The 12,864-nt window shown below is 34.4% G+C and overlaps 1 protein-coding gene across 1 annotated transcript in view; it reads right to left on the bottom strand.

Annotated features, from left to right (window-relative positions):
- The window catches only part of CCDC73 (coiled-coil domain containing 73), a 48,939-nt gene extending 36,381 nt beyond the window's left edge, over positions 1-12,558 (bottom strand). Inside the window, 4 exon segments of the mRNA XM_058025455.1 lie at positions 1,599-1,634; positions 2,402-2,473; positions 5,820-5,891; positions 12,424-12,558. Of these exon segments, the coding sequence (XP_057881438.1) occupies positions 1,599-1,634; positions 2,402-2,473; positions 5,820-5,891; positions 12,424-12,555 (312 nt within the window). The 5' untranslated portion in view covers positions 12,556-12,558.
- Positions 12,559-12,864: the final 306 nt, after the last annotated feature.

The raw sequence follows: 12,864 nt of genomic DNA, 5'->3' as shown, positions 1-12,864 counted from the left end.
TTTAATATGCACACAAATATTGCTATAAAAAGAAAAGTGAAAACACAATAGAGTATTTTCACCACTTCTGACTCTATTTGTAAAGTCTTAAAACTGGCTGTTCTGGGAGAGAAAAGCCTGACAAAGGCAGAACTAATATGTTATTTAGTACAAAATAGTATATTTTAAAACAAAAAGTATCAGGTAAATCCATTTTTTATCTGCAGGATCTTCATAGAAACAACCTGCTCATTTTTCTCAGTCCACAAAGAGTGAACTGTAAGCTGCTATTGCTAGTCACTAAATACATGCAAGTACATTATATATATACATATATATATGCATATGTGTGTGTGTGAATACATACATAGACAAACATATAAAATTTGCACATGAGAAAGCCAAAGGACTTCAGTAGAATTAAATCTGGTAAAAATCACTGGCTGCAGCCAATCCAATGCAGACCAGAATCTAAATACCAGAGAACATGCCAGAAAACACAAATACATCCAATTCAACCACCCCTGCCTGTTCCAGTGATTCCCAATACAGTGCTGACTGTGTAATCCTCCAAAACCACCCTGATCACTCACAGTACATATCATCTAAATTGGTGCAAAAATTGGTTTCTCAACTCTGTCCTGAGCTTAATTGACTCTCTCAGTTACTTTGATATAAAGTACTGAAAGTACTACTCAATTAAATGGAAATAGAAGTAAAAATTAATCAGCATAAAATTTAATTCTGAACCTATCATTGAAAATAAAAATCAGAGAGGGATAAGTGGGTATGTGTGGACAAATGAATTGTCTTAATGAAAAAAAAATCCAAACTCCCAGTCAAGAAAATTACTCAACCAGAAAACATAAAATAAATAGCAATAAATAGCAATGCAGCAAATAATAAAGCTTTTTTTATATATACTTCCAAGCCATTTAACCAGTTTGCAAAATTCTATGTCAGTTCTTATGCCACATCCAGCATATTCATCTGCTCTAAACCGCTGGGAAATTTAAATGAAACAACAGAGGCAGACATCCACTGACTTCACTGTTTAAAACAGGTTCATTGTACACCAAATGTAAATCCTTCATTCCAAGGAGTAATTAGGCATTCAGCCTGGTATAAAAACTCACATAGCAAACAAAATCCATATAAATTCAGGCTAAAATTTCATCTTATTTCAGTTTAGGTCAAGTACTTTCGGAAACCTTTAGTAACTTTAGTTCAGCTAAATCAATAAAATCCCTGTTAAAATCTGACTCTCTAAGGCAGCTAAAAATGCTATTTTTCAGTACTACCTGTAAAGGCTGATTATCCCAATTTACCCCAACTCTCTAGGATAAAGTAAATTTTGAATAAATGCAATATGGAACTATCAAAGAACACTCTTTCCTCAACTGATTTTTAGCATAAGCAGTGACACTTCACGAGTCTATAAACAAAAAACCAGAAATACAAAAGTTACAAAGACATTTCTTTTGCAAAGGCCATAGCAAAAAACATCATGTAATTGCAATATACTTAGTTTATACTTAGGATATGTTTGCTATGTTTTATTTCATTGTCATTTGCTTATGCTCTTCTTTGGATGACAAACAACAAATAATTTAGAGTACCTTTTCTTCTTCCATGGCAAACATCCTTGCCTGTAACTTGGTTGTCAGTCACATAAAAAACCCAAAACAAAAAAATCAGAGCAGCACATGGCAATAATTTTATTCATGCAATTCAACAAGACAATATAGTTATATTAACCTGCACAGTACAATTCCTGGGGTTTTCTACCTATAGGAACTGTAGAACTCTACAGCTCTACAAGAAGTCTGTGAATCTCAAATTATATTTTCAAGGGAGAGACCTAATTGCTTGTCAGCTTCTTTTTTGTGTGACACAATTGTGATGCAGTATTAATGACAAATTCTTCATCACCATGGGCAACAGTTTCAGCTCCTATGAACATTCTCTGCAAGGTCTCTCAGCTCTTGTGTTTGCTCACTGTAATATGGAGAATAAAACACAAGAGTGAAACACACTTTTAAATGTTGGGCAGGATAATTTGTGTGGCAGATCTTTTACCATGGTTTATGAATCTACCCTTGCAGAGGTCATGCTAAACTAGAGGGGAAAAACAAAACAAAGCAAAACAAAATAAGGAAAGTATTAGAAGAAGCATTATCTTCTCCAGGAGGTTTTTGAAATATAAAAATGAAAAATGCCAGGAGAAGGGGCATCTGGAAAGAACTACAAAAATACAAACATTATGGTGTGGCCAGAAGAAAGGAAATGAGCTCTGTCCTGAGCTGTATATTCTAATATTTTATACGCAATAGAAAAATATTTTCATACTAACTGATAACTTGCTATGATGCCACTGTATTTTAAAATCCCACAGTCAAAGCCAAAGGCTGTATTTTGTTACCTGTTTTTTAAAAGCTGCCATAGCTTCTTTGTTTTGTTGTTGCAGCGTGTCAGTCTGATGCTGCAGAGTTTCCTGCTCATGTGAAATAACAACAGTGTAAGTAAAGTATTATCTTAGAGCAAATCATATATCAAGTATTTCAAGAAAAGGCTGACTTATTATGATATTTATTTAACAATAAATATGTAATAGTTATTGTTAAATATTTCTAGAATGACACAACTGACTAAAAAAGCCTGAAGACTAAAAAAAAAAGCATTTTTTAAACTGGTAATTGTCTTTTTGGTAGCAGCTTCTCTTTCATTCTTTACAGATAACAATTCTCCCCTCTAGAATACAGACCTTTTACTAGGACTTCTGTGAACAACTCCAACCCATCCCATCAGTCTGCAGAAACAATCCACATCCACTACCAGCTCAGGACAGAACCTTGACACTGGTCCAAGTAGTTACAACAGAATTTTAATACCCATTAAAAATAGAATCCCATTGAAAATTAACTATCTGTTATTCTGTTCATAGTTAGATTTTAGTCATTTAACAAGCTACCTGAAAGAAACCAGAAATAACTAAGTGTAAGGCAATAGTATGAGACTTCTATCACCCTACAGCCTGCCACTACTCTCATCCACAAAAACAAGAAAATGAGTGAAGTGAGTGAAGATGTACTTTTTGGTATTATTATTTCATATTATAATCTCATAGGCTAACACTACACTCTACAAGATGGAAGTCTCCAACATCTTTAAGCATCATGCTTCTCTATAAGACACTTCACCTTTACCATGGAAGGTATGCATGCAAGATCAGGTTTTTTCAGTTCTAAAAACTGAAATATTAGGTAAAAATAGTTAAGTGGCTCTGTCCTTGAACAGCTATCTCAAAATATAGATGAGTGTTTAGCTTAGAAATATGAGTGTGTAGCAGGAAACACACTAATCCACTAATGACTGCACAATAATAAATATAAATTGAGACAATTAAAAAGAATGAATGGGAGAAAATAAATTGAAAATCTGTTTCACACACAAGGAGTCAAATTTCTTCTTCTGCCTTAATAAAAATTGAGTTTTTAAACATAAAGTCTCTTCCAAAATTGCTGTTTTCTCCAGCAAGCTGGTGTTGCTTTCATATTGTACAAGCAAGAGCTTGAACAGAAGAGCCTTTTGGCAGAGACAAGGATCCATGGAGATAAGGTGTTCCATATCCATTTACTTAACTCATCACGAGTAGAGGAAGTTTTGTTTTGTGCGCACCAAACAACGCACAGCACATAAATGAGGATTCAGAAGCACACAGAAGTCCTGAGGAACGTTTTCCTGAGGTTGGCCCTGTGTCCAAGGACAGGTTCTCCAGGGAGTGACAGGCATGTGAAGCAGCAAGGCAGAAAAGTACTGCAGGCACAAAAAATCAGCTACTCCCACTGCAGTACTTCTGCTCACCACAGGAATAAAATTTTATATCCACAGCACTGCCAAATTAAGATGGCACTACAAAATACAGGAATTCAAGGCAATATCATGGAATAAATTATGTAGGTATAAGTCTGGTTTCAGTAAACAATCATCCTTTATATAACTTTATCATAGATGTAATGGAAAAAAACCCCAATTCTGAACTCTTTATAACATACTACTTTTTTGTACTGTATATTCAAGTGAGGTATTTTATTTTCAAAATGACAGGGTAGTGTCTACAAATATTCATTTTCTAACAAGCCTCACACACAGATTATCAGATAAAATGATTCTATTATCTCTGTCAGAAATTCAGGCTTGGAAGAAATTTTCCAGATATAGCATGTATGTGTGATGCAGTAAGACTGAAGAAAAATGCAGAGGTTTTTTTTAAATATGAAAAAAAATCAGCTTTGATATTTTAATATTATAATGGATGAGTATACCCACTAGATTAAAAGGAATATATTCTCCAGTTATTCTGTTTTCCCTGCTTGAGAGTATTTCTTTCAAGAGCAGGCACAGTATATTTATAAAATGTAGATAAATTGTAATATTGTAATATGACTTAGTTGAAATAATGTCTTCATTTCAAACTAGTTAGCTAAATTTAAGGTAAAATAAAATGAATGACAGAAATGTTGACTGGAAGGGAAATCCATGAAGGAAATGGTAAAACAGAACCTTTGATAAACCAGAGGAAGATGTCTACTTATTGAACTACTGCTGTGGTCAGTATGGTTCTGCATTCAGAAACAATCAGGTCACAAATTCAATTTAAATGTCATACTAAGAATTTTTATCTTACTGGAGTCACCAGGATTGGATATTCATATTAGCTCGTTCCTTTGAAGTTCCAGAAAATTTGCTCACATGAAGTTCCCAAAATCTACCACTCATTGATCAGCTTTGCCATGTGCCAATGTTAAGTGCAAAGTACAGGAACAGAGTTCACCTCACTACCTGTAAGTCCCATCCTTTTATGAATGGTAAATTCAATTGCTGTTAAGGTCTTAGAATGGGTGGAAATCCTCCCTTTTGAACCCAGAATATTAAGCACTGCAAAGCTAGGTTAAGAAAAGCAAAGAAGGGTTACAAATTGAAAGCACTCTTGCTTTTACAAATAGAAAATGTTTCCTGTTTCTGTGTGCACATATATATCTTTCAAGAAAGAAAAGCACAGAGTTCGGATTATTAATTTAAGATGGTTAGGATGAACTCCAAGATGAAATAGCCTTCCTTTACAACTAAGATGTTAAATATCCCAAGATCAAGGATAGAGCTGAAATTATTGTTTTTTCTGGGGTTGTAAAATATACGGAGTGAAGCCTTTTATCTTGTGCCCTAGTGACAGGGGTCATGGGTTTGATTGTATTAAAGAAGGGAATGCATTTCCTAGCAAAGCATAACCTCAGGAGCCCTAACTCTGAGAAGAATGTCAGACTTATGTTGCTGAATTCTCAACATTTAAAAGCTGACAGACTACCACTGAGTATGGATAACATACAAGTTCATGTTCAGAAATAACTTTTTGGAAAAATCTCCACTTCCAAAAGATTGCAAGTGGAGTTGTTTGCTGCACTGGTATTTGCGCTTGCCAAAGTCAAGCAGAATACAGAGAAGCTGCTACACATCTTCCCCCACACTGACGTGTCAACATGCCTCAGATTAGCTAAATGTCTTCCTGCTTCAGTATTTCCATCTCTTTTGACTGAAGATTGGCAAGTCATGCCAAATATTATTATATTTTCTTGTTAAAAACATTGCTAAGCTGGGCACAATCCAAATCAAAATAAAAGCTACAGATGTTCATGACTAAGTAATAAGCTACTGGCTAGAACATTCTACTACTGAAATAAAAATAGTTCTAAAAAGAGGAATTGTAACAAATCACAATTTATATTAACACATTTAAATGAAATCTCAGCAGGTAAAACACTACAAGCACACAGGAAAGTTACCTTCTGCCATTCAAGCTCCTGTTTCTCTATAACAATTTTGTTTATTTGGTCTTCATAATTATTTTCTGTTTCCTAGTTAAAAACAAACATTTAAAAAAATGTCAAAACACCGAAATGAAGAGAAGTTCAGTAAGATGCAAAAGTGCTACAAGAATCCTTTGTAGTCAATGATACGGATAGTCATAATTAATTACTCAGAATCTTTGGGGCAACTTAAATATTCAGCTCAAAGCATCTGAATCTTTATTCTTTGTGACATCTCCTAGAACAACTGAAAAGTTTTTGTCAGTGGTTACTTCTGTTATTATGGAAAAAGAGAAATATTTATCATTATCTTCTGTGCCAAGAAGCCTTCTGTCCTACCAAAAGAAACTGAAACAGTAATCAACATATATTTCTGAAAAGATGAGCTACCAGAGAATCTGAGAAGACCCTTACTAAAGTCCAGAGTTTCCCCCATGATCCACAGGGAGTGTTACAGATTCTGTTCTTGCAGAAGCACTTTGTCAAGAACCAAACTATTACTTTTGATAACAAATGAGAGTTATCTTCTGATAATCACAGTTGCTAAATATGTATGTAAATTTTCCTGAAACACTCTGGTATTCAAGTTAATTTTTCCCTTTGGAGTCCAATTTTTATGAGCACTGGCCTTCCTTCACAAATCCAGTACTCAAAATAAAGAAGAACAAAAGGTTTCCTTATGAAGAGTCATGACTTCCCACAAGAACAATATTCAGGTTTTTGATGTATGTCATAAGCAACTCAGCACTGTCCTGTTTTCTCCACACAGTCAAAATAATGAATATCCTCCAAGGACCTGGAGAGTTTCCCTAATGTGCCACTGAACTTCCAAAGGCTGCTTTCCTGCCTTTGCTCCGCACACTGATGGCCAGCTTGGAAAAGCCACCACTTTAAGGTAAGCCTGACTTCTCTTTGATGAATCCTTGAACTAATAACATTTACTGAGGGCCAGCAAGGGCCAAGCTCACTGTATGAGGGTAAAAGAATACTCACAATACTTGAACTGTGCATTTTGATATATTATGTGCAAATTTTATGCTGTTTTAAAGTTCACCTTCACTATAGTTTAAATCTCACCATCTTAATTGTTGGAAAAATTTAAGTACTCTTGAAGTGACTCACACCTCAACAATTGGTTAGAACCTTACAAAACAGTCACAAGTTGGGGAAAAAAAGGCTATGGATCTCTCTTTAATAAAAAATAAAAGAAGACCTCAAAAGGTTCATTCTCTTAATACAGGGGTTTAAGTACAATTCTACTGAATTGCAATACCATCAATGACTATTATTTGCCGTAAGACCAAAAAGATCCCACCTCTGGATGAAGCAGTACCTTTCCTGACACACTGAAAGGACAAATGGAGGCTCTTTCTCCTTCCCAAGTGAAGAAGATTACACAAAATTTTTTGGCTATAAAATATACTACAATTTTTCTGAAGCCCAATATGAGTAAGGGTTCCAAGTTTCTGATTCAAGGATATTTACAACACTTCAACAATTGATGCAAGACAGTTTTGAAGATTTTACAACCCTTTTTTACTCAGTATAATATTTGATTCATAGTCTCACTACTTATCAACAAAATCAAAAGAGCAAAATATGTCCCAAGTGATTCAAAATAGTTTTTTGACATTGACATCTTTTATTGTGTTTTAGGGTCAAAACCGACTCTCTTGATTAGCAGACAGTTTTCAAGCACATGTGTGTGGAGAAGCACACTTCTTTCCACAGGAGGCTGCTCCCAAACATTTCAAGATTCTTTCAGAGATTCTAAATATATGCCTCAGCTGTCATGTGAATTTTACATATAAAATACTGAATAGGCATTAAAACTGAAATTTGCTCACAGAGAACCAGAGAAAAGTCCTTTAGCTTTCACTTCTCTGGTATATACTGGTAGAATACAGATGGAGAAGAGACCTAAAGATTTCATATGACTTATGGTAAAAAAAAAAAAATAAAATGAGATCTTAAAATATTATCAGTGATTTCCAGTTCTGCTTTAATAAATAGTGCTGCATAGTTGCAATGTTGGTTTTTTTTTCTGGTACTATTCTATAAGTATTCAAGGAAAATGTATTCCCTAATTTCCCTGGAGTGACAAAACCAAATGAGAAGCTTTTAAAAAGTGTGATCCTCAATCCTTTCTGTTATTAAGCAACAAATACTATTAAAATTATATATTATTAGCAAAAGTCTTTCTCAAAATGGTAAGAAAATGGTCTTAAATTCAATTTTAAGTGAGGCCTTTTGCTGTGAACACTTAAGAGGATAAGAAGCAAAGTTCTAAGTGAACAACACTCCTCCAACTTACTCCCAAATTATAAAGGTGTATCTGGAAGCTATCAAAAATGTGCATGTATGTAACTATGGCTGAGAAAATAAACATCATAAATACTTAAACTGAGAATGACAATTACATAATAAAAATGTTCTCACGTGAAATCGCCAACAGTTATAAATCTTATCCATCATTTTTACATCTTCCAAAGGACATTTATAATTTACCCATTTTGAATTGAAAGCTTCTACAACTTGTGTGAAGCACTTTTTTCTTTTTTTTTAGAAGTTCTATCAGCTGTTTAATAAAACAAAAATGTTTTTGTTATACTTAGGAGAACAATATTGTGTATAACTCTGAGGAGGGATCAAAAACCCACCAAACCTTAAAAGTGCTCATTTTTTATTCGATGCCTTAGGACTACATGGATTTAAGTGTTTTTATAAAAAAAGACTACCATAACAATAAAAGAGGAGTAATTTGATGGTTTATTTACTCGTTATAACCTTTAGAAAGTGTCAAGCCTTCTTTAAAGTGTTTGCTTCAGGCTGTAGTTTTACAAGATGGGCTGTGGATTGGTCAAGCCCCCTCGATTCTTGACCCTGAACAGATTTAGGAACAGAGTACAGCCGGCTCATGTCCAAGCAGCCAAAACTGCTGCTAGGTACTTTTATTATCTTTCTTAAACTTACACTCTCCCTCCTACAAAATTGTACATCCAGTTTTCATGCAGGTCAAACAGTACTCACAGAAACTACAATTTCTGATTCTTTCATACTACAATTAGAAATTCCTTCATGAATGAAGCAGACCAGTACAATTTTTCGTAGATCTCATGGATATTGTTCTTAAGCTTTGTTTCCAGGACAAATGTTAATAGGAGAGAAGATATTTATAGAAGCATTATTCTACGTTTAGTTTCTGATAAAACATTGTTGGACTTTCATAGTTATGAAAAATAATAGCAACCTATATAGATTCCTATTTGGAATCTATTCTCAAAAACTTTCCATTTTCACATGCAGAGACAAAAATTTGTACCAACCGCTATTTCCCCTTTGTAAATTTCATTGGTCTGCCCTTGACTCCACTGCACAGTTAAAATTACTCTATATTTAATCTCTTCTATCAAAATATATTCCTGGAAAGGTCTGCATTAATACTTAGAACACTCTCCAACTGCAAGCAATCAGCTCCTAATCAAAAGCCACATTATTCACAGAGAAATTGTGATCTAACATACTGCTTGCTGACTCAAACAACAATACCAAGGATGTCACAGTCATGAGATCTGAAATTCAGTGCTGTTTATTCTCTTAAACCCACATACTTACTTTTTTTCCCAATACCCAGCTGTCCTTGTGTCTGTCATTTTACTAAAAAAATTCCCTAATTTACACTTAGGTATGAAATCCAGTGAAAAGGCTCTTAGGAAGAAAAGGCACTCAGGTGACTCCAGAGCAAGACTGACAGACATGGGAGTAACTGAAGGGATATCCAGCACAGAAGGATCAGTGGTCAGTGCTGGATGAGTGGGAAAGCAAACTGGAAAAAACAGAAGACACTCCAACTATTGGGTTGTGAAGTAATCCCTGTGGGGCAGGAGAAAGAGAAATACAATTTTTTGTGGCTTTTAATTACTTGAATATTCATATTATGTCAATTCCTATGGAGAACAAAGACCCTGTGAACAGCCAAAAGAACTGCATCAAGTATAATCATTCAAGCAATTAATCTTTAGGAACAAACTTGCACAGCTATCAAGGATTGGGACTTCCTCTGGAAGATGGAACAGATGAACAGTCCCTTACTCTGAGCAACTCTTCTGAACTATTTTTGAGAGTTTGCCTACAATATCATGACATTGAGTAAGGATTGCAACAAATCTCTCAAAATATTTCTGCATTTAAGAGTTTGCTTTTTATTAGCTTCACACAGATAATTTCATCCACAAATTTATTAATCTGAATTTGTACTGCAGCTTAACCAAGCATTCCAGGCACTTTAATAAACTCAAAATACACAACAGGTCCTGTCCCAAAGAGTCTCCTGTTGAAGTGACAAGCAAGACCAAGAATAGGAAGAAAACCAGAAGCAAATAGATGTAAAATAATCTCATCTGAGGCCAAGCCAGAGGTCAAAGACAAAGCTGAGAGTAAAATCCGTGGCACTGGCTCTAGTGCCTCCCTCAGGTTATCAGTCTACTGAACCTCACAAGCAACCTGGGAAGGAAGTGGAAGAAATAGTAAGAAACCTGCAGAATTTTCACTTTTACTCCACTTTCTGATGGAGCAGATGACACAGATTTTGTGCTTCATTCATGACCATGGAAAAATTAGCATGTTAGTGCAAGACAAGCACTGTAATTCTCTAAGTCATCCCTGTATTTTGGTTTATGCACTACCTTTCTCTCAGGGCTGATTAAAAATTTACAAAATAGGCTCATGCTTGAGCTTGCAAGAAATTCATAGCTAAAATGGGGATAGGGTTTGCTAGGGGTATTTTAAAGCAAAAACATCCATATTTTAAAGCAAAAACATCCAAATTCTACTTCTAAAGATAAAAATGAATGCCACTAGGCATAAGCCACATTACTCAATAACTCTTGCTTCTTCAGACTACCTATGTTTTATATTCCAAGCTTCAAACATACTAAGCAAGGAGCCCTGAACTATTTTTCAATCTGGCTGTCTGTAAAATGCTTACTTTTTTACCTAAATTTCTAAATAAACACGTAAATATATACATATGTATGTAATTTTTAGGGTAAAAGAAAGCACAGCTACTTTAGAAACTTAGGACCATGTCTTAACTATGAAATTGGCTCTTAGCATTTGCATCAATTTTGAAACTAAAAACAATTTCAAGGCAAAAAATTACTCACCCTTCTGAGACAACTTTTACAAAATCACAGCCACAAACTCTCGTAGTATAGCAGACACAAAGCAAGCATAAAAACCCAAAGGAAAATGCCAAATTACGAAATCCCATGGCTCTCCATGAACACTTTAGGCTCTGACCATGTGCATTAAAAGTGCAACATTGAGTTAACCATGTAAATTCAGCTAAGCAGTCTTATAAGCAAAAGATACTCTAATCGTTATATTATAATAACAACAACAACAGCAATAATAATAATAATAATAATAATAATAATAATAATAATAATAATAATAATAATAACTACTAGATATAATAATATGTCTAATAATAAAGTTAAACTATTCAGTCTTTACTTTTAATACTAAAATAGTTTGACTAGACTAAACACTACCATTGTAACACAGGTCTGGGATCACACCATGGGGGCTTTAACAGTACTACACCAATAAAGAACCTTCATGCAGCCCTTCTCTCTTTCTTTTTTTTTTTCCTTTTTAATGGCAGTCATTCTTTTGTTTATGGCTTTTAAAGAGAGGATTATAGCATTTCACTTAGATGAAAATAAGCATAAATCAAGCATGTCATCAATACTAATATTTTAAAACTAATAATACGCATCTTTTGAGCAGGTCAAATGCATCAGATGAAGAAAAAATACACTTTAGGTCTTTCAATACACATAACAGTTTAGAAACCCTAAGGGGAGAAATAGAAAGAAATGTTTACATGCACACAACTGAAAAAGTAACCACAGAAAAATACAAGTGACAAATTAACTACAAGAAAAAACAGCTGCCTTTACCAGCACAGAAGCAATTTTACCTTTTACAATTTTACTACTACAAGATAATTTCAAAAACAAAACACCCCAACCCCTAATACCCAATACACTATTTATTGTAGGGGTCTAGCTCCATAGACTTACCAATGTAAAAGTGGTGAAATACTGTGGTTTTAATCTAGCTCTTTGCCCACAAAATACACAAGCAAAGAACCAAAATCACTGATTTTCTGGCAAATGGCAAATCAATTATGAAACGAGAAAGACTTGGGGACTTGGAAAACACTTGGATTCCTTCTTTTCATTTTGTATCAAAGACTGCTCTTAAAGAGAAGAATTATAATGAAAGACACTAATTTAATGTAGCTTTTCTCAATAGCCTGATTATCAACTCTAGCAACTTCTTATGTTGTTACAGAAAAACCATATTCATTCCCATCCAAACCTGTTACCTTTGTGCTGTCTACAGGAAAGTCTGTAATACACCCAATACATTTTTACACAAAACCCTGGCTGGTGAATCACTTAAAATACAGCATGAGGTCTAGCCACACTCATGCAGGATTTTCTAGGATTACCTACAGAGAGACAGAAATAAGGCAAAGAAAGACCAAAGCCAATATAAACAAATTTACCCTTCTGATACGCAGCTCTTCTATTGCCTCCAATAAACTCGTTTTAAAGTCTAACAGTCGAATGGAAAGCAAAGTCTCTGATGGACTTGGAAGAGCAGATTCAAGTGCCTGTGTTTTAAAGTCTTCATCCATTCTTTGAGCTCCTTTCTGCAAAATAAAGACAGGCATTTCCTCTCCAGTTTATCTGTAAGAGAATACTCAAACTGCAAAACTTTCAAATATGGAGGCAGAATCTTTTTGCAATGAGTAAAACTACTACTTATAGATACTATGTAATTAACAATATTTTTATTTTAAAGTAATGTGTATTACTGTAGAAACAAAGCACACATTTATCAGTAATTCACAATATTCCTTTGCTTCTCCTCTCTGTATCTTGGCTTGGTTTAAGTTTTAAGCAAAAACTTTGATGAGCAGACAGAAGCAGTAGAGTTTTTTTCC

Source organism: Melospiza georgiana, chromosome 6 (assembly GCF_028018845.1).
Source record: "Melospiza georgiana isolate bMelGeo1 chromosome 6, bMelGeo1.pri, whole genome shotgun sequence".
Taxonomy (NCBI): domain Eukaryota; kingdom Metazoa; phylum Chordata; class Aves; order Passeriformes; family Passerellidae; genus Melospiza; species Melospiza georgiana.
Note: the sequence above shows the minus strand (reverse complement) of the source record. Positions and strands in the feature narration are given on the sequence as shown.